General features: G+C 28.7%; 2 protein-coding genes across 2 annotated transcripts; both read left to right on the top strand.

The window, feature by feature from the left end:
- The first annotated feature begins 13417 nt into the window (after positions 1–13417).
- Positions 13418–14330, top strand: LOC149059647 (uncharacterized). The gene is made up of 3 exons (XM_089225292.1): positions 13418–13706; positions 13778–13912; positions 14254–14330. Exons 1-3 carry the CDS (start codon positions 13418–13420, stop codon positions 14328–14330), a joined length of 501 nt encoding a protein of 166 aa, XP_089081418.1.
- Positions 14331–14413: 83 nt separating this feature from the next.
- On the top strand, positions 14414–14900 carry LOC149059648 (uncharacterized). Its single transcript, XM_089216877.1, has one exon. It carries the CDS (start codon positions 14466–14468, stop codon positions 14898–14900), a length of 435 nt encoding a protein of 144 aa, XP_089073003.1. The 5' UTR covers positions 14414–14465.
- Positions 14901–23839: the final 8939 nt, after the last annotated feature.

Here is a 23839-nt window from a genome sequence, read left to right on the forward strand (position 1 = left end):
TGTCCTGAAACTCGGGGGATAGGTGAGACTCGCTGAAGTGGGCGGTGGAGGCTAGTGACGACAATGTCGTCGTAGTTTTACATATAAAAATTGTTCCTGTTTAAAAACAAAAATTTGAGGAGGTGATAAGGATTTCTGATAATACTTGGCGAACTCGTTACGAAGGCGGGAATGTTTGAATTTCGAGTTTGAGTGTCTAGATATATTCTCTCATCACCTATGGCCTATGCAAATCGGCCATTGAATAATACGGCCTCCCGTCGCATGTCCGATGCTTTTTCGTATGTAAAAAATCGTCAATTTGAAATCAATGTTTCAGTGTCTAGCAAGTTAATCTCCTCAAGTGAATATCGATTAACATATGTGCAGCAGCTTGTCAGCAGGTAGGCAATCCACCTGCGGTGGATTGCAGACCCTCTGTTCCGCGGCAATACATGAAATTCGGCTACTTTGGTAGTATAAACCTATTCTGTACACGCATAATATATTATTATAAACATTTTAGAGCACACATGATTGTATTCGCCATGATAAACCCTAAGCAAATTTTATCATACACAGAGAAGTAACGTAAACCATACACACACACATGGGCGCCCGCAGGAAATTTATCAGGGAGGGGCATAATGAAATAAAACACAAAAAAATACATTAAAAAAATTGTATTAAATAAAAAGATTAGATAAAAATCTAATTACAATTGTTAGCTGCTCAACACCAGAAATATCTGCTGATTCGTCAAAATAAAAGTTAACGTTCAATATTCTATTTGAATTCCAAGGGGGGGCAAATGCCCCGTCTTGCCCCCCCCCTCCGGGCGCCCATGCACACACACACATATATATATATTATATACCAGCCATTGAATTATACGGCCTCTCGTCGCATGTCCGATGCTTTTTCGTATGTAAAAAATCTTCAATTTGAAATCCATGTTTTGGTGTCTAGCAAGTTAATCTCCCCAAGTGAATATCGATTAACATATGTGCAGCAGCTTATCAGGTAGGCAATCCACCTGCGGTGGATTGCAGACCCTCTGTTCCACGACAATAAATAAAACTGCGCTACTTTGGTAGTAGATATATATCTATTTTGTTCACGAAAAATATATGAATAACAAAACGCATATAAACGTATTTAATCTGATAAACCAATAGCATTTGATCATATAGACAGTCAATTTTATAAATAACACGCAATTTTTATATTATAATATATGTGCACATAGGTTTTGTGGGATCATTTAATAAACAAAATCATATTGAAATAATAATAGATAAACTAATTTACCGTATTACAAATTACAATTCACAAAGTAAAAGGCCTAAAAGTAAAATTCGTATGGACTTTGAAAAATTACGAAAAAAAAATCGGAAAAATGCAAACAATTCGGGCGGCAATGTTATTTTTATGGCACTGCACCGATTGCGCAGATCGGCGGCGGACGCCTATGAAATCGTTTATGTATTTTTTTATTATAATATAGCTGCCATCGGAAACTCGCTGTCCTAAAACTCGGGGGTCCGTGAGACTCGCTGTGAGTGGTTGGTGTTGGTTGGAAACGATAATGTCGTAGTTTATTTTTTAACAAAAAAAATGAATTGTTGGTTGAAAAACAAAAATTGTCTATGTGATAAGGAGTTTTGATAAGACTCGGTGTTGGTGATCACGGTGATCACGTTCCGAAGGCGGGAAGTTTGAATTTCGAGTTTGAGTGTCTAGATTTCTCACAATTTAATTTTTAATTTCCAAAAGAATAATATATAATATTCAAATGCAAATATCTCATTTATAATATATTATACAATAAAAATATAGCTAAATATACTATTCTCGATGCAGCGCGTATGATGCGCGTATATATATATAAGTATAGGTAGTCAGCTAGGCGTCGCACATTTCACTATCAAACACGCTGAACACTGACCCTATATATTCATCCGCTCCGCTGCAGTGTTATTATACATTTCAAATTACAATACATTGTTATATATATATATGCATTTGAATAATTAATATAATTATATTGTTATTAATTAAAATTTATTATTTTTAAAGTATTTAAAAAATATTATTAAAAAAATAATTGTGTTTAAATGTCTTATTGATATTAATTCAAAAATAATCAGTTAAAAATATTTTTTTAATTTGTGATAAATGTTATTCAAAAAAATATTTATTAATACATAATTTTAACATATTCTTTTAAAAATATTCAATTTAATATATTTTTAAAATAAGTAAAAAATATATATCTAGAAAACATTTTATATAAAATGTTATAATATTTTTTAAATGTTTTAAAAACATTTCATTGCTACTTGGGAATGACAGTTAAAAGTGCAATGATATTCATCCAAAGGTAACGTCATCCTTAAAACTCTGGACGATAAGAACACTGTGTTCTCATTCCAATGCTCGGGTTGTATATTAGACAATGGATTTTTTTCCGGTAAAAATTTAAGTATATGCCGATACGTGGACCAATAAACCGTCAATGTTCGCCATGGACGTCCGATATTGTTCCAAGTCACAACGACAAGACGTCGTCATAAGGTAACCAAAACAAAAGTTGTCGTATATACGGATCGTAATAATATACGAAATGATATTCAAAACTGTAATAAGAATCAAAATCAAACCGTTCTCGAATAATCGGCACCATAATTATAAAATTTATGTGACCTTGTGACATTTCGGTACTGTGTTTGTGTCTTTTATATATTCATATTATTTTAATCAGATACTATTGTAATTACCCCTTCCACCATATCATTTGTAATCATATTTCGAAAACTTTTTTTACTTTATTAAATTTGCTAACGACATTTTATTTGTTATTCGACACTTGGAGTGTTGTCATTTTGGGTTGGGGTCAATAGGGGGGATATTTCGGTTTATAACGCGTTCACGAGAAAAACCGTAGATCGATATAATTTACTGTAGAAAAAAAATACATTTTACAGACATCTGTTGATTGATCTTACATATTCTGCAGTATTAATAACTGTTAAAATGTATGTGGATTATAATATAAGATTTGTAATATTCTAGATTTTGAAATGCAAACAGGCTTTCGTGCATATTATAATATTCAATATTGTAGGTACAGGAAAAAATGCGTTTCAAATAATATCATGGTGTGTGTGTGTGTGTGTGTGTGTGTGTGTGTGTGTGTGTGTGTGTGTGTGTGTGTGTGTGTGTGTGTGTGTGTGTGTGTGTGTGTGTGTGTGTGTGTGTGTGTGTGTGTGTGTGTGTGTGTGTGTGTGTGTGTGTGTGTGTGTGTGTGTGTGTGTGTGTGTGTGTGTGTGTGTGTGTGTGTGTGTGTGTGTGTGTGTGTGTGTGTGTGTGTGTGTGTGTGTGTGTGTGTGTGTGTGTGTGTGTGTGTGTGTGTGTGTGTGTGTGTGTGTGTGTGTGTGTGTGTGTGTGTGTGTGTGTGTGTGTGTGTGTGTGTGTGTGTGTGTGTGTGTGTGTGTGTGTGTGTGTGTGTGTGTGTGTGTGTGTGTGTGTGTGTGTGTGTGTGTGTGTGTGTGTGTGTGTGTGTGTGTGTGTGTGTGTGTGTGTGTGTGTGTGTGTGTGTGTGTGTGTGTGTGTGTGTGTGTGTGTGTGTGTGTGTGTGTGTGTGTGTGTGTGTGTTCGTTGTGAGATCCAAAACAGTGGAACATCAGTTCCAGAACATCTTTACATAAGTAGTGTGTGTGTGTGGTTGTATCTGCGGGCGGCAGAAATTTAAATTAATGTATGTTCTTCGCCATATTTGTTAGCCTTTTATGAGATCCAAGATACTCATTGTCAGCGGCAACGTCGCATTTTGTGTGTGCTGGAGTTATATCTGCATTTTAAGAGATCCGATAGTTTTAATATATTATTTATAATTATTAAATTATTATTATACTAACCGATACGTACTCGATTGCAAAAACTGTGGATCTCATAACGAAATAAATTGTTCTCTATGATAAGTATGCGTATAAATATTAATTAAACTTGTTTATTATAAGTATAGTATGTGGCTTATAATTTCCTTGTTGTATTATTTTTTTTAATACGTAATTTAAGTACCTACCTACCTAAATACTGACGGTACCTACTATCCAACTAAAAATGGTTGTTTTGTTAAAATAGCGTATAGTTACTTCTCGACTATATTATTTTTTAAATTGTATACATTATAATTAAGTTATGTAATTGACTAATTAAGTTTTGGTCTTTGGATACAACTCGGCAGTCGGCAGCAAGGGCCATTAGTTCTAAATTTTAATTATTATTTACAATTTTTCATTTTTTTAACTTTAACGTTATATGTTACAATTGTTACATTAACTTGAAAATTACAATTATATTTTATTTTTAAGCTTTGTTAGATTTAAAAAAGTTATGATTTTTCTGTCTTGATCCGGGTTTGGTCCAATAAATTCATAGAACGTTTCGGTCAAATTGAAATTTGTTAGCTCCTGTTGCTACATATGACATTCTGTATGATGTGTTTCATTGTGATCTTTGTATTGCAAGCTTCACAGTGAGAGATTCATGTTTTGACATGAGGAATCCGTGAGTTATTTTGGTGTGTCAAGACTGTCCAGTACTTAGGCTCGTATAACAGGAAAGTACCATTTTGGTAGTCTTATTTAACAGGATTGTGATGTCAAGAAACAAGGTAGTCTCGTATAACAGAAAAGTATCCTATAATATTATTATACTAATTCATTTTTATTTCGAACGATTAACCAAAGAGCCTAAATCTTAAAACATGGTCATGTACTCATGTATAATATTGTAAGTATATTGTATGATGAAAGAAAAGTAAGAATTTACATAGACTAGAATATACTAGAATATATTAAGAATACTATGTGACATAGTCCATGCTTATTGTAAACAACATACAAGACTTGGTATTATGAAGTCGTTAAGAGATCCGACGTATATCATTAACATTTAGCTCATACTATACTAATCCATGATGACCAATAATATTATGATAAAGATATTAAAGATTATGGAACTCGCAATATCGTACTAGTCGTAGGATTCCGCAGACTGCAATATGCGATAGTCTATTGTTAGCTTATCGCACATGATTATATGTATAATATGTATATATATTACAGAGTAAAATATAAAATGTAAATAAAAATAACTATTATCTCTGTAATCAGAATAAATATAATGCTTAATATTATAGATATATAGAATTTGGAATTTCCTAAAACTATATCCAATGACCAATAGTAATCGTCAATAACAATATTATACATGTATTAACGATAAGTCCACGAGGAGCGTCCCTTGTTTTATTTTGCCTTGTCTCATAACGTTTAGTGTACGTTTTGAAGTCGGTACGAGATCTATTGTGCTTTAATGTTATTTCTATTCGTATATTTTATACTCCATTATTACCGTTCGTGTTTGAGATATTATAATATATTGATGTTTTATTATATCATATAACTATAATGACATCAAGAACTAAAAAGTTGTTAGCATTAGCTAAAGCTAATAACCCGAAACCATGTGTATTGAGATCCGGAAAAAAAATAAATGGTAAGTAAATTTCATAATAAAACCGGCAAAATTTTCGTCAAATATTTATGGCTATAATAAACATTAATTTTTATTTTACAGTCAAGATTTCATGTATCAAAAAACCAAAAAAAAAAGCCAAAGTTACGGATATTAAAACAGGTAGGCGTATCTACATTTTAAACATCACCCGTTTAACTTAATATACCTACTCTAGTTGATCGGATATATAACATTTTTATTTTATTTAATATGAGTTTAGACATCTTTATATCCGTGAATTGCATTTGCTTAAACATTTACATTATTGAACTCCAAACTATGGGGATTTCATAACCTATCATGTGTATAAAACAATACAATTTACATTTAAGGTCTATTAAACGGCCACACTCTGTAACGGTGTGGACGGTGTGGTAATGTGGTATAGTGCAATGTGCACAACCGGACACAACTTGCCGCCACCTAGGCGGCCAGTCAAGACAATAGAATTTTACCGCCACCGCTGCAGTGTGGTTTTTATCATTATTTACCCAAAACGTACTTCAGTGACTATATGAGATCCCGTATTTGTAAACTATTTTGTGTATATTATTTAATGTCTGTTGAGAGATCCAAATTATAAATACATATGCTTTTGCGAGTTCCAAACAATGAGGATCTCCTAACGTACGTAATTTATGGTCCAATTTTCCATAATTCCTGAATATTGATTTAGTTTATGGTATCCTATATTATATTTTAATTTTATCATTATGCTGTAGGTATATTTCGTTTGATGTGTATTTTTAGATCATGGCCCTTAATGTTTTCTATTTTTTTAAGTGTAGGTATATTAATTGCAATCGTGGAATTTATAAGAAGGTACAATAATTATGTAGATTGTAGGTACATAGTACATTACAAAATTTTAAATCTCTAGAGATATGAACTAGGAACTCTTTAATTTTGTGTACCGCGACCGCCTGCTAAAAACTAGACTAGATACTAGTGTATATAATTTTTGGTAATGGCAATTTAAACATTAAATTAAATTCACTCGGTACCTATTATATTATATAATAAATGTATGATGTATTTAAAAGAAAAAATAATCATAAATAAATATTTTATAACAGATATTTATAAATTTAAGTTTGAAATCAATATATTTATTATAATTAGTATTTTTTTTTTATTACAAAAATGTAAGTAGGTAACAGCTTTAAACTAGCAAGTTACTTTTAGGTTCTAAACAGAATGATAAGAGATAAATATAAAGAAGTTAGTACCTATCACAAGAATATTGCCTTTTAATATGATTTGTGTGTTTGGTTTTATTCACAGGAAGGTCTTTGCTTTAATTGTGGTAGCATTTTATTGGACTAAAATCCTAATATTTAGATTACTTTTATACAAGATTCACCATAAACTGCCTTTACAACAATTAAGAAGTATCAAAAATACAGTTACAATTTTTCCTTAAAGCGTTGAAAGTTTAATTGTTGACCAAATTACAACAAATTTAAAATTGTTTAATTAAAAATAATTAGCATTTTTAATTTTAATATTTAAGATTTAAAATTTAAAATTAACTTAAACATTCCTCATTCGTTCCTATTGTCGGAACTTAAGAAAAAAATGTGTACAGTCATACAGTCATTAATATTGTGAAGTATACATTTAATTTCTGTACCTACCTTTAATATAAAATAATATAAAAATTAAAAAATCTTAATCGTAAGATCTTGAATTTTTTTGCTACTTCCGCTACTCACATTATTATTTTAAATTTTAAAAATATTTACACTAATTTTATACATCAATTACTATAACTATTATGAACTGTATTAAAAAAAATTCTAACATACCGTTATTGCTCAGAATCATTTTCATATACCTACAATGATTTACAATAAAGTATAATATTTGAATTATTATTTGATACCTATCTAATCTATTATAATTTTAAATTTAATCCTATAGATAATGAAGCAGTTGTTAATTGGCTTTTAAATAATGAACCAAATGTTAAATCTACAATTAATGAAGTATTTGCTGATGGTAATTATTTATATTTTATTTTGTAAAAATTATTTATGTTATTTTAGAAAAAATAATCAACTGATTAAAAAAGTAGTAATATGTCTTACAATTTATTGAAAATTCATAGGAAGGTAGTTAAAATTGTAAATAAGTTTTTAAAAAATGTTATGTGGTTGGAAAGAAAAATAAACCAAGAAATATTTCATATTTTTATTACCACACTTAATGAAGTTAAATTTTGGTCATAGTATCTATAATAATTTTATATAATATGCATTGAATTTTTTTCTATAGATAATGAAACTGTAACTAATATTGCTGAATATACAGAGAATTTTTCATTGAATAACAAAAATATTACAAGAAATGAAGTATTCGCAAATGGTATTTATAATTTATAAATATAAAGTAAATTCAATTTTGTGTTACTGAAATATTTTTGATTTTAATGGTGTTTTTTAGATAGTGAAACTGGTTTAGCTGTCAGTGCATGTAAGTCCAATCCTTCATTTGATTCAAAAACAGAAAAAATTAGTACAACTATTGATGACAATTTAGAGAATTTTGTATTGAATATACCAGACTCAACTGATGAAATATTGTTTGATGGTAAATATATTTTCATGTTTAATTTAATTATTGTTCATGGTTCAATTTGTTTTATAGTTAACAAAACTGTTGCTGAAGTTTTCGAATTTACAGAAGATTTGCCATTGAATAACAAAATTGAAACAAAAATTGATGTATTAACAGATGGTATTTATAATTTAGAAATATAAAGTAAATTCAATTTTGTGTTATTGAAATATTTTTCAATTTTAATGGTGTTTTTTAGATAGTGAAACTGGTTTAGCTGTCAGTGCATGTAAGTCCAATCCTTCATTTGATTCAAAAACAGAAAAAATTAGTACAACTATTGATGACAATTTAGAGAATTTTGTATTCAATGTACCAGACTCAACTGATGAAATATTGTTTGATGGTAAATATATTTTCATGTTTAATTTAATTATTGTTCATGGTTCAATTTGTTTTATAGTTAACAAAACTGTTGCTGAAGTTTTCGAATTTACAGAAGATTTGCCGTTGAACAACAAAATTGACGTATTAACAGATGGTATTTATAATTTTAAAATAAAGTAACATTTAAAAAAATAAATAAATATGTTGTTTAACTAAAATTAAATACAATTATATTTGATCAAAATATTTTTTTTAGATGTTGAAATTGGTAATTCTGTTGGCGAATATACTCAACGTAACTTAGAAACAGAAAAAATAAATGGTGATTTTATTGACTGTCAGTTTAGTACAATTAATTCTGATGGTTTAATCAATTTTGTTTTGAAGAATGTATCCGACTCAACAAATAAAATGCTGTTAATAAATGGTAATTATATTTTCATAATAACTAGAGATATCATTCATATCAATTATTAAACTTGATTAATAGCTAACAAAACTGTTGATGATGTGGCTGAATTCAACATAAACCATCCATTGAATGACAAAAAAGAAACAAGGGTTGAAACATTTCTTAACGGTAATTATAATATTTTTACATTTAAAAAATATGTTGTAACATGATATTTTTATTTAAAATACGCTGTTCTATGCTGTTCTGTAATAATTAATTTTTTCAAACAATGCTAGTAAAAAATACTATTAAGCTAATAATAAAATCTTTGTTTAAATTTCTACATGGTATTTTCTTTTTAAATTTAATTTACTATACTGACTTCATAAATTATTTAACACAATTATCTCCTAAGTAAATAGTACTTAATAGTTATTACTCGATATTTTTTTATAAAAATAATATTTATTATTTATTTCAATATTATATTAAGTATTAAATATATTTATTATTCATATGCTATATTTGTTTATTTCATTAATACTTGAAATGCCTTTTGTGGTTGTTGGGATTGATTACAGAATATCTGAATGTGTATAATTTATATATTATAATTTATATTTATTGTTGCCTTAAATAAATAATATGCAGTTAACACTACAGCTAGGTTTTAACAATTGTTCTATGATAGAATATAATTTGTTTTTTTTTCTTTATCAGAGAGAAAATTATCACCTCATGATGAAAATAAAAGATACCCAGGCTTGAGAAGAACAAATATTTTTGAAAACCCTAAATCTTTGTATGATTCAGATAGTTCAATTCAATCAGAATATGATTCAGGCTCATCATATAATCCTTACAATAAACAAGTCAATGAATCATTTTCTTCAAATGATACTTTGAAATCACCAATAATTGGATTTAATGATGAACATATTGATTCAAATACAGAATTTCCATGTGATGATGCCCAAAAAGATCAACCTATAGCAGCCTTAACCAATAATGCTCATGAAAACCAACATCCAACAACTTCAAACGCCATTCAAAATCATCAAAATGTAGTTAAAGAAAAAATCTATAATCTTTCAGCAGTTGTTGATACTTCAAGAAAAACAGCACTATCAAATAAACGCATTTGGGATAAAAAAGATGTTTGCATTTTTTGTGAAGAATCAGTTACCAACTTTGTTCGTCATTTAAATAGAAAACATAGTGAAGAAATAGAAGTTGCAAAATTGTTATCATATAAAAAGGGTTCTCAAGAAAGAAAACTGCATATTGATCAACTCCGTAAAAGAGGAAACTTTTTTAACAATATAAGTGGCACAACAAAGTTAAAACCAGTCAGAAGACCAAATCAATTTGTTGAACAACCTAAAGCCATTGATTATTTGCCATGCAAATTTTGTTTTGGTTTATTCAAAAAAAATTACTTGCGTCGTCACATAAAAATATGTACCCTAAAGAAAGAGGAATTAGGTAATGTACGACAAAATATCCAAGCTAATGCGCAATCTCTACTTTTAGCCTTCACTGATGACGATACAAAGTTGGTCCAAGATGTTTTTCCAAGAATGGCTCCAGATGAAATATCCATGATCGTAAAGGCAGATCCATTGATTCGAGCATTTGGAACGAGGTATCTTAAATGTCATAAGGAAAAACATCTTGTAACAGTTGTCTCTAATAAAATGTGTGAACTTGGTAGACTTTTAATGGCTATGCAGAATACAAAGACAAAGTGTCTAACATTACTAGACTGTTTAGTACCAAAACTTTTTGATGACATTATCAAGAGTACAAAAACTATTTCAGGCTATAATGCGGAGACCGACAAATTTGAAGCACCATCTTTGGTTTTAAAAATTGGTACATCATTAAAACAATGCTGTGACGTTGCAGAATATATGATCTTAAAGAAATCACCATTACTTAAAATTAATGAAGACATTGAAAAATCCATTTTAAAAGTAAAAACCACGGAAAAATTGATAACAAAACAATGGTCTTTTGAACTGTCTACAAATGCTTCTAAAGAAATATATCAAAGAAAATGGAATAAACCAGCATTCTTGCCTTTAACTTCGGACATTAAAATTTTTCGTGACTACTTATTACTAGTACAACAAAAATCTTTAGATGCATTAAAAGCAGATCCAACAAATGTAGTTTCATACAAAGCGCTTCAAGATTCTGTACTTGCACAGTTAATTTTGTTAAATCGCAAGCGTGCTGGTGAAGTTCAACGTATTTTTCTTGAAACATATTTAAATAGTTCTCCAGAAGCACCCCAGGAAGAAATGCTGTTGTCTTTATCGGAAGTAGAACGGGAGCTAGCTAATAAATTCAAAAGGCTTGTTATCAGAGGTAAAAGAGGACGAGGAGTTCCAATTTTATTTACCCCAAAACTTCAAAAGTCCCTGTCAATACTTTTATCACTTCGTGAAGAATTTTGTTCAAAAGAAAATGAATATTTGTTTGCAGTTCCTAATACACATGGTAGCTGTTTAAGAGCATCAGATATTATGCGAAGAATGGCTATTGAAAGTGGGGCAAAAAATCCAGCATCCTTAACATCGACTAAATTAAGAAAACAAATTGCTACAGTTGCCCAGCTTCTAAGTTTTAATGAAGGGGATGTTGAGCAACTTGCAAATTTTATGGGCCATTCAAAAGAAATCCATAAAACATTTTATCGTCTACCCGAAAACATATACCAAGTGGCTAAAGTAAGCAAATTTTTGCTGATGGAAAAAGGAGACGCAAATGAATATAAAGGTAAAAACTTGGATGATATCAATATAAATATTGATGGACTTGTGTCTGAAGAAAGCGAGAACAATTCTGATTTAAGCGATCCAGAATTGGATGATGAAATAATAAAAGAACAAGAACTAAAAAAACAAACACATTGTGGACCAATAAGCTCCACACCACCAAGACGTGTTTCTACCAATAAGTGTAAACTACAAACAAATAAAACTAAAACTGAAGTAAAAAATAGTTCCAAACCGAAAAAAAAATTTGACCGCATTCCTTGGACAGAAGAGCAGAAAGCTATTACAATTAAGTATTTTAAAAAACATATACTCTTAAAGAAACCTCCAAAGAAGGGAGAATGCGAAGATTTCATTAGGAATAACAAAATAGCTATGACAGGTAATTTATTGTTACAAATACAAAAATTACACCTTAATTAAATTTAAGATATTTAAAAATATTTTTTTATTGTTTACAGGAAAGAGTTGGCAAAAGATCAAAACATTTATTTATAATTTATATAAGAGCAACTAACTAAAGTTATAATTTTACTTTGTTTTTTTATAGTAAAATATAATTATCATTCATTAAAGGGATCAATGAAATTTAGTAAAATTGTACTTTTATACCTAATAATATTGTATATGAAAGAGGTGCCCACAGACATTTTTGAAAAAGTGGGCCATTTGCTATTAAAAACAATTACTTTGATTCACCAACTGTATAATTGGTAAAATAACATTTTTTTACAAACTCTATTAATTAATATTTTAACAATCAATTATTGCACCATAATAAATTTAAGTTCTATTCAATCAATGTCCAGACCCCAAAACATATAATTACACTTAAATATGTGTGTAATATACCTAATATTGTTTTTGTCGATATTAAACTATTATAGACTATGACATTGAAAAAAAAAATGTGAGGTGGCTGATAAATTTTCATAAAATAAATTACGTATTTTGGGTAATCAAAAATAATATGCTTTTACAACTTTTCTCACATTATAACTAATAATGAGTTATATTGATTAGTATTCAATAAACTAACATTTTGTTTAGTTTTCTTTTATAAAAACCCTAGACATCGTATTTATTAAAAACTATTTAATCAAATTCAAACTGCCTACTATAACACTAAAAATCACGGAAGGTCAAAAAAGGTAGATTGACATTGGCATTTGGCATAGGTATTATAATATTCTGCATTACTACAGTCTACTGGTAGGTAGCAACGTGCCTCTAATTGCTGGCTACGATTAAAACATAAACATCATAATCAAAGAATAAGCTAAATTGGCAAATCGCACTAGTACTAAATCGCAACGGTCACGGAGAAATGTCTAAACAGAGAATAGCAGTTTGTTAGTCTTAGGGCCGATTTCACCAAAAAAGCTTTAATCGCGATTTCAGTAATCATGGTTAAAAGTTAATCGTGATTTATTCTCAATTGGATTTCACCACGTTAATCACGGTTCCACTAAACACGATTACGGTAACCTCGATTAACCGTATTAATCGTGATTAACGTTACTAGTATCTATAGTCATGGTCAGCTGTGTCGTCTGATAAGATAACAACAGTTCGTTGATCGTTTTTCGTGTTTCAATTTCAAAATTTTTATCTGTACACTGTAGTACTGTATAGACGTATATTGTACTGTATTTTATAGTTTACAATACCAAATTGAATTTAAAATTAACATTACCGTTAATAGTTAATACGTCATCAAATTTAAACTATGGACAGTCAAAATTTAAAGAGGAAACGAGAGCGTACTTTTGAGTACGTGGAGAAGTCAGTTCTCTTGGACTTAGTAACTGAGCACTTCAATATTATTGAATGCAAGAAGACGGATGGGGTGAGTGTGAAATTAAAAAACGCTGAATGGCAAAAAATTGCTGAGAAATTCACCGCGACATCATCAACTTACCCAAGAGACTCCCATAGCTTGAAAACGCTTTGGGAAAATCTTAAGCGGAAGGCGAAGGCGGCATTAGCTATGCAAGCAGATAATAATTACGGCACAGGTAATACATACACATTACATAAATCATGTGATTTGACATTTTTATTAATTGATATTCTATTCTTTTTTTAGGAGGAGGAAAAGCGAGGAAAGTAGTAGCTGATCCAATAGTAGACATGGTTGTGGGGCTTATTCGGCCACATGTCGAACCCTTTCATAATATATATGACGACAATTATGAAGAGGGTATGAGCAACATCACCACTGGTATGTCTATTTATTATATAGTTATAATTATAACATTATTTGATTCATAAAAATATTAAGAAATTAATATTAAATAATAAAAAAAAAATGATCCTTTTTAAAATAAAATACATAGTAACAGAAATAGAACCAAAATATTTTTAAAACTATATCTAACTAAATAAACAATAGGGTTGTTTATCTGTTAAATAAAAAATATTTGTGTATAACATAAATGTATTTTTTTAAATATAAAGCTTTTTTGTACTATAGCTTAAAACACTAGATTACGATATTATATGATATGTTTATTTTTAATAATATCTTAATGACAAATTTACTTAACTTTTTATATATTACAGATAAAACAGATACTAATGAGTTTGAAGAAATTATTGTAAAAGATGTGTTATGCCCTGAGGTCAGTAACATTAATTAATTAATAATCCCATCATATCAAAAGCTTATAGTTAAGTATACCTCATAACTTCTTGTGTTATTATAGGATATCAATAATGATTTAGAAGATGAGGACATTTCATTGCAAAATAATTGGTCTCAATACAATCCTGCCATGATGAAGACTCAGATATCCGCTGCTCTTCGCCAGCCTCCAAAAGCATCCCCACCAATACCCTCCACTTCAAAAATGTCAACTAATATAACTAGTGCTAATATGTCAGAGGACATTCAGCCCATAACTGTATTAACTCCCCCAAAAGATGTAGATGGCAAAAAAGGAGTGTCACGAAGAAGACCAGTTCTGAACACCACATTAGCTTCAGAAACATTTTTGGAAGCCAAAAAATTATCTCTTGATGCAATGAGTAGGGATGCTGGAGAAGAGCACAAAGTGCAGATGAAAATCTTAAAATTAAAGTTACTACAAGAGGAAGAAAAATTAAAACAAGAAAAAATGAAGACTGAAATACTGAAACTCCAGATCCAGCGTGAGACTGGAACAGAATGGGTATTTGACAGAAATAATGAGACTGATAACATAGACTGATTATTTATTGTTATATTTATTATTATTATTATTATTATGTTTTAATTCAAGTTTTTATTATTTTATTATTATTATGATTTAATTCAAGTTTTTATTATTTTATTATTATTATGATTTAATTCAAGTTTTTATTATTTTATTATTATTATGATTTAATTCAAGTTTTTATAATATTATGTTTTTATATACCACAGAAAATTTATTTTTATGTTATACATTTCAATTTTTTGTTTTTATATTATGTTTAATAAAATATATTATACCTCAAAACAAGGATATCAGAGATCATATTTTATATTATTATAATTTTTTTTTTTTGTTTGGAACACAGAAAAATAAAATAGAATATGGTTTAACAATAATTTATTTTCAAAACATGTTGTAGGTGAGTAAACATATTGCTTAACACTAATCATTTTGTTCATGTGTGATTAATCTGAAACAAAAAACAAGAAAAAGGTTAGATAATAAATTGGTACTCTAAAATAAACCTAGATTATATTCAACAAACATCTAATAATATCAACAAAAATAAATATAAAAGTTGTGACTGGAAAAATCTCAATAAAAAATTATGATATTAATGATTCTATTTTTTTTTTTTTTATACTAATTGAAACATTTTAATTAACTATATAAAAAAACATTAAGGATAATTCTTCATATTATGAAGGTTCCTTGTCGAATACAATATATTTAAATTTTTGAAATTAAAAAATAATAAATAAATAAATCATTTATTTTACATTTTGTAAATGTATTGACAAAAAATGTGAAAATGTTTGCCCATCTATTTTTAAAACATATATGTACATATAGTTAAATATTTAGGTCTGTATATTGACAATTGTCTAAAATGGAATGTACATATTAATAATTTAATTCAAATAATTGAAGATATAGATACAAGTACCTACATACTTGTAATTGTAAAACAAATGTAGGTATACTTTTGAAAATAGAAATTATAGGTGTACACATTTCTATGATTTTCTGGTAGTGTAATAATATAAGCATGAGACATGAATCATATGATCTACTTGTGAATTATGATTAAAGATTTTTTAAAACCAATAATTTGATAGAACAGTTTATATTATTATAAAGTGCAACTGTATGCACTATGTAACTATACCATAGGTTTATACTACAAGTCTCTACTATAATAACTATTATTTTTATGCTGTTCACTAATACATAATAAATGTAGGTAATGCATTTTTTTAAATCTTATTATTTTTTATTAATACAAATATTTTTTATGTTAATTTATTATGTATTATGCAATCATACAATAATTGAGTAAAATTTTTTTATCACACACAATAGTATTGTTATAATTTTGAATTATTAACTGCAATATTGAATACCCTCATAGGTACTTGTTAATTGGAAATAAATAATAATAAACAAATACCTATCTAACATTTCACTAAAAAGCATTCCTATTCTACTTGTTTTAAGCTCAATAGTCAATACTTATTTAACTAAACACAGCCAATGGCTGGGGAGTGTCCAACTATTGCAATGTAAATTTTTTCTCTTATACATTTTTAAACTATAGTTGGAAAATAAATAAAATATCGAAAAAAAAAAGAAAAAATTGAATAAAGGCTAACAAAAAAATTAAAAATAAATTTGATGGTACTAAAATGAATTTTCTTACAAATTCAAAGCTCTATAAGATATATTATGTACTTATATTTATTATGAATATTATTCTGATTGGGCAATCAACTTATTAATATTATTGTATTTAATCATAATTTACCTCTCAAAGTGACCATCTATTAACGCCTGTCGCCCACTGTTTTGCTGTGTTACTCTTCGATTAATAGGGTTTGGCTCATATTCAATGTCTATGTTATCCTGGGCAAGTATTTCTTCCCAAGGAGCAGGGAGTATCAAATCAAAGCCTCTGGGGACTTCTTCTCCAGCTATTCGGGCAATATTATGCAATACTAATGTTGCAGTGATGATAGGGAAAACACGCATCAGTTTTACTCGTAAACCTAAAGCCATTACTGGAAAACGTCTTTTCCAAACACCGAAAAATCTTTCAACAACATTTCTCGTCCTTATCTGTGACTCATTATACAAGTTTTCCGCTGGTGTATGGCATTCTTGTAGTGGTATCATCATGTAATTTGCAGAGGCATAGCCACTATCTCCTACCAGTACTGCGTCCCCATAAACTCCTTGCTCAAATAAAGCTCTTCTTTTTGACTCTCGAAATATTCTGGAGTCGTGAGTGCTTCCATCATATCTTGCAACAACATCAATTATTTCCAAATTAGCATTGCATATCGCTTGAACGTTTAACGAAAAATATCCTTTGCGGTTCCGGAAACGCTCAGCGGATTCTCCACCTGCAATTCAGAAAGAAAGACCACTAATGTAAAATGTAACTATAATTGTAAAAATAAAAATTAATTAATTACATTTATATTGTTAGAAAATTGTGTCTACGGGTGTAATAACTTGTACCTACTAATAAGAAAAACAGGTTTAAGTATTAATTATTTTTGTAAATACCTGGTGATTGCCACAACTTCACATGGGTACAGTCAATAGCACCAATGACTCTTGGGAACTTGGCTCTTCTGTAAAAATTTAACTGGTTCCGTCTTATTTCCTCTGGTGTTCCAGGAAATTTAATATATTGACTACGCAAGGACGCAATAGTACAACTAACTTTATGCACTATCCGATTTACTGTTGAAGAACTAAAGCCACACAGATCCCCTGCAGTGGTTTGAAAGCATCCAGTGGCATAAAATCGTAGAGTGCATAATAACTGATTAATCGGGGATATACAGTTATTTCTGTCGGAAAAAAAACTGTTATAGGTACTTTGAAAAGTTTTTGTTATTATAAGCTCCAACTTCACCGACTGACCTGTCTGTTTCATACTCGAGATGATGTTCTATTTTTGCCAGAATTGACAAAACTGTAGGTTTTGTCAGTCTGTACCTCGTAATGAAATCCCGATCATCCAGACTATCGAAGTCTTCGGCTCTTTCCCGTATCCATCTTGGACGGCGAACAGCGAAAATTATGAAATCGTTTTCGTCGTCTTCATCGTTTTCAAAACAAATTTGAAACACACGTTTACGAGCTCGGTGCATCTTGTAAAAATATAAATATATTTGAAACCAAAAAACAATTGAAGTTTAAACAAAATATAAAATCCTCATACAAAACAGAAAATATTTTAATAATTGATAACATTATCAATATTTTCGAAAACTAACCGCGATTAAGGACGATAATCGGCCGAAATTGGGCGGTTAGTTCTTAATCGTGATTAAGCAGCGGTTACGCTTAACCGGGTTTGGTGAAATCCGTAATCTCTGGTTATCAATATTAATCGTGATTAAGGTGAGTTAACCGCGATTAACTGCGTTGGTGAAATCGGCCCTTAGTTATGTTTGAGTTCGTGTAGAATGTAATGAGACTATGGGAGGATGGCAACGTCGCATGGATCTCGTTGTGTTGAAGCTTTAAAATAATATACAAAAAAGGATCTCGTATAGTAGAGTAGATCAGTATCAAACTTAACACACATAAGACCTCACAACGTCTACATCAATATAATTTAAAACACGAGTATGTTGGTGTATATAAAAAGTATGTTATACCCAAATATATTTTGAAAACCTTATGTTTTGGTCCAGTTCAAAAATACGTTATTAAAATCATAGATCTCACAACGTCACCTTTTACAATAGGATCTCACTGAGTACCCTACGCCCGTATGTGTGTGTGTGTGTGTGTGTGTGTGTGTGTGTGTGTGTGTGTGTGTGTGTGTGTGTGTGTGTGTGTGTAAATAGCCGGATCTCACAATGACCTTTTTTATAAATTTTGTGTGTTTGCCTGTGTGTATTTTAGTATGTTCATTTGGATTTGTGTACACGCGCCGTTTTATGTAGCGCGTTATGCGAGCTCCATATCTTTAAATGAGAGCGGCAACATTGCACTGTGTGTTCATCAATTGTATACGCATTTTATGAGATCCTATTTCTATATTATGCTATAAGTTATAATTTGCTACAAACATATTATTTTCATAATATACAATCTGTATCGCAACGACGCAACGTTCAGTTCTCAATAATAACGTACTTCGTGGCAACAAGCATCACATTCGATAACGACGGGTGATGGCACGTATCTATTTATATCGGATACTCAAATAGTTATTAATGTTTATTATTAAATCTTGATAAATAAATTAAATATCATTATGCACAGCGGCATGCACATAATATTTTTGTCTTGGATTCTTTCAGAATTATTTAATATCTACTATTATAATATCATAAGCGGATATAATAATATTAAACATAAAAATATTAGGTAATTGTTAAAACATAATTATTATTACAAGTATTAAAATATAACTAATGTCTACACATGTCTAAATTGTTACATAATACATAAATACATAATTAATTGAATTAATTACCTATTATATTATAATATTATGTATAGGTAGTATTTTACTTTTTAAATAGACGTCTATATCTCAATTAGAAATTAGAATTGATAATATCTCTATAATTTTAATATACTTTTTATCATCATAATTGAGGGGCGACAATGCAAAAGGTACTATTTCCATTTTTTGCTTTTTCCAGAAACATCGATTTTCTATAGTAGCTTATCAGAAAGTCATAGTAAAAATCTAAAGTATTCAAAAAATACATAAAAAAAAACTGAACTTACTTATGATGTTTGTTTATATTTAAATTTCAGACTTGGTAAATTTAAACATCATTTTTTAAAGTGAATCGTGCCTAAATGTACTATTTCCACCACTTAGTTCGTTTTGTCAAAATTCGATGGAAATAGTACGTTTTGGTTATATTTCATCATAACGTACTATTTCCATTAAATAGTTCATTTTGACATAATTTAACAAATAAAGGTAGGTAGGCATATTTTTTAATATTAATTGTTTAACAAAACGACCTAGAATTTTATTTTTCGTAATTAACTATTTCATGAAAAAATAAATACTCGCCATACTTTTTTTTTATTGTTAAATTGCTGCAATGTTTTGTATTTTTTTTAAAAATAATAAAACATTATTTTATAATAATTAAAAAGGAAGTCCATAATCATACAAATCAAAATAAAATCAACAAATACTTTTATTTTAACATAGTGTATTCACTTTAACAATAACAACTTTAAAAAAAAATAAAATGTGGTTTTACTATACGTAAAATTAAATTAATTATAGAATATATGAAATGAAAACAAGTATATTTATATATATTTAACTTTGATTAAATTATTAAGTTAATTTATCACAATTTTAATTTGCAGTCTGCTCTTCTCATAAGTCTTTACTTTTCTTAATAACTAGTTTTTTTCTAGTATTATTTTATTAAAAATTATAAACAAAGAAATCATTTTTTTTTATTAATTATTAAAAAAAAAATATAAATAAAAACAAATAATAAATTAATAAAATAAAAACAACTTATTATTAAACATAGAGAACTTCCCTTTAATAATAAAACTTAATGAGTTTAAACAAAATACCATAGCATATAATTTTATTATAAGTAAAATGAAAATAAATATGAAATATATGAAATAAAACAAATATCAATAAATTTAACTTAAATTAAATTATTTAGTAAAATTATCACAATTTTTAGTTAGCATTCTGTGCTTTTCTTATAACAAGTCTTTACTTTTCTTTTAAACTAAGTAGAGTATTTTTCTAGTATAATTTCATCACAAAATTGAAAATACTTAGGTATATTTATATTAAATAACAACAAAAGCCTATTTTATAATCATTAAAAAAAAATTCATAGTAGATTATACAATAAAAAATAAATAATAAATTAGGTTATAAAATAAAAACAACTTATTATTAAGCATAGTATATTCCTTTTAATAATAACACCTAATAAGTTTAAATAAAATAACATGGTATGTGGTTAATTAGAAAAATATACAAATTATTAAAAATTATTTAAAAAAATAAAAAAAAAAAAATTATGAATTTATTCATTATCATCATCATAATAATGAATATCTTCATCTGAAGGATCATCATTATTTTTAAAAATGTCTTCATAAAATTCTTGAGCGTCCTCTGGTATTATAAAAAATTTTAGAAGTTTTTTGACATCATTCTGCTTCGGGAGTTTGACATAATTCGTTTTTGGTAAGATTTAAGGTGAAGTGTATTATCATTATCATAATACCATGATAGTCATCATAGTAACTTTTGGAGCGAAATAATCTGTGATTATATTCAACACCAAAGCATGTACTGAATTTTATCAGTTGCACCAACTAGTAAATAAAATAAAATAACGTAGTCCCATATCATATCACCATGAAATAATTAAAGAATAATAAATAATAAACAATTAAAATTGAAATGTCATCTATATCTTTTACACTTGGAAATAGTACCTTTTGCAAATAATTGATTTAATATTACTACATTTTAACATGGGAAATATAACGTTTTGCTTCAATCTGGAAATAGTACATTTTGCGCATAATTTTGAAAATAGTACGTTTTGCATCAATACTTATTAAAATGATACTAAATAGCATGGGAAATATTACGTTTTGATGTAATTTGGAAATAGTTCTTTTTGACACGATTTTAGCGATGGAAATGGTGCGTTTTGCAGTAATTATGAAACTTTATCATCAAATATACACTAGAAATAGTACGTTTTGGCAAAATCTGAACACGCTATTCGATTCCTCGTGGTTTTTACTATCAGAAATGATATATAACTCAATTTTTCAATTTTTGGCAATAGTACGTTTTGCATTGTCGCCCCTCAATTATTCCTTTTTAACACATTTTTATTTTTATTTCCTAAACATAGAAGTTAGGATGGCTTTATGTGAAGCGGTTTCTGGCTTCAGTCACATAAAGTGTCCAGAACTTGCCGATGTCACTAGTTCCCGGATGGGTGACCACTCGGGTTGTTGGTGACAAATCCTTGACACAAAAACAAGTGTTCAAAACCAATCGTCCTCTCCCTCACTGTTAAAACCTACTAAAAATTAACCACCAAATGACCTATGTGCCCACAGGTTAATAAAGAAATATAAAAAAAGCGGGTAAGTGGGTATCGCTCTGCTGTACATTAGGTGCCGTATGGTCGTATGGATCAATATTCTATATTATAGAAGTGTTAAATTTGAATGTAATGATAGGTATCATCACTATCATTCCATACGAAAAACGATTCTGAACGGAGATGATTTTGATGAATTGTTGTTAATATTTGAACTTCAAATGTTAATAAAATAAAACCGGTCAAGTGCGAGTTGGCTCGCGCACCGAGGGTTCCGTAGTCCGTACAAACCTGTAGGTATATAAGTAAAAGTTCACCCATCACGACAATCGAGTCATAGTTATGGTATTTTTATTGCAAAATTAAATTTATAACATCAAAATATGGAAAGCTGGAGGATCATAAATACGCGTTCGTGAGGAAAAGGATTAGAAGTTTAAAATTATTTGAAAAAAAAAAATATTTTTTTTTTATATGATGAAACTAAAAATTTACGGTTTTCGTAATTTTTCCTATATCTGTACTATATGACGTGACTTCGTACGAAATTTCAAGATTCTAAGTTCACGGGAAGTACCCTGTAGGTTTTGATTCCCGTGCGAGTTTCGAAAATTTGCGGAAATTTGCGGCCTAAATGGCTGTATCTTTTGATTGCGTTGGCTTAGAAGGTTGATTTTTCTACAGCTTCCAGGGACAGTAGACCTGAGTATCATATACAAATTTCAGTTTGATACCTCCACGCGTTCCTGAGAAAAACGCTCTTGACAGACGGACGGACGGACGGACAACAAAGTGATGTTATAAGGGTTCCGTTTTTTTCTTTTGAAGTACGGAACCCTAAAAATTGTGCCTATGCATTATAAGAATAACTTATGAGAAACTTTGTATTACATTTTCAAGTATTTTTATAGGGCCAAAAACATTTTATCGACACTTCAATAAAAAATTATTAAAAAAATCGAAAATACAGTTGTCTATAAACAGCCCAAAAAAAGTCACAATATTTTGAAAATTAAATCATATTAATAAAATGTCAATCTAAATAACTGGTGAAATTTTCAAGTATCTGCGACTTATACTTTTTGAATCATAACAAATATTTAAAATCGTTTGAGAATAAATCGTTATCGTTACGTGATTTCGTAAAAATTTAAAATTCAAGCGCTCGATTTTTTTAACTACAATAAGAACAACTCATAAGGAACCTTGTATTAAATTTTCAAGTTTTTTTGGCCATCCAAAATTTTTTTATCGACATTTCAAAAAAAAATTCTCAGAAAAATCGAAAATTACAGTGATCTATAAATAGCTAAAAAAAGAATCGAAATATTTTGAAAAGGTAACTGTATATAGTTGACACTAATATAAACATTTGGTGAAAAATTCAAGTATTTACAGTGATTATTTTTTGAGTTACAACCATATAAGAAATTCGATTTAGTCGAAAACTGGTTTTTCGTAAAAATTCCCGTTTTCCGTCACTCTTTTGTTTTTCTCGATTTTTTTTAAAACTGTCGAAAAATGTTTAATTTTTACCTCTATAATGCACCAAGGATAATCACTTTTTCACTACTTTTAATTAATGAGTAGACTTTTTGAGAAAATTTTCATATATCAGATATCTTCTACTCTACTACTTATCTCTTCCTCCCAAGAAAACTGAAAAATATTAAGGTAATTGCATGACAGAAAAAATGCATTTATTGTTCTTTACAGTATAACAATATTGAACCGGTAACTGTACAAACTTGCCATTGTAATTTGGAAAATTGGAAACTAGTCCGATATTTATTTATGTATATATATTTTTATTTCTCTTTCTTTCTCTTATTACTGTATTTTAATTTGTATCTTAATTTAATTATTTTA

The sequence above is a fragment of the Diuraphis noxia genome, unplaced genomic scaffold (genome assembly GCF_037042655.1).
Source record: "Diuraphis noxia isolate RWA-SAM2 unplaced genomic scaffold, SU_Dnox_SAM2 contig0001, whole genome shotgun sequence".
In the NCBI taxonomy this organism is placed as follows: Eukaryota; Metazoa; Arthropoda; class Insecta; order Hemiptera; family Aphididae; genus Diuraphis; species Diuraphis noxia.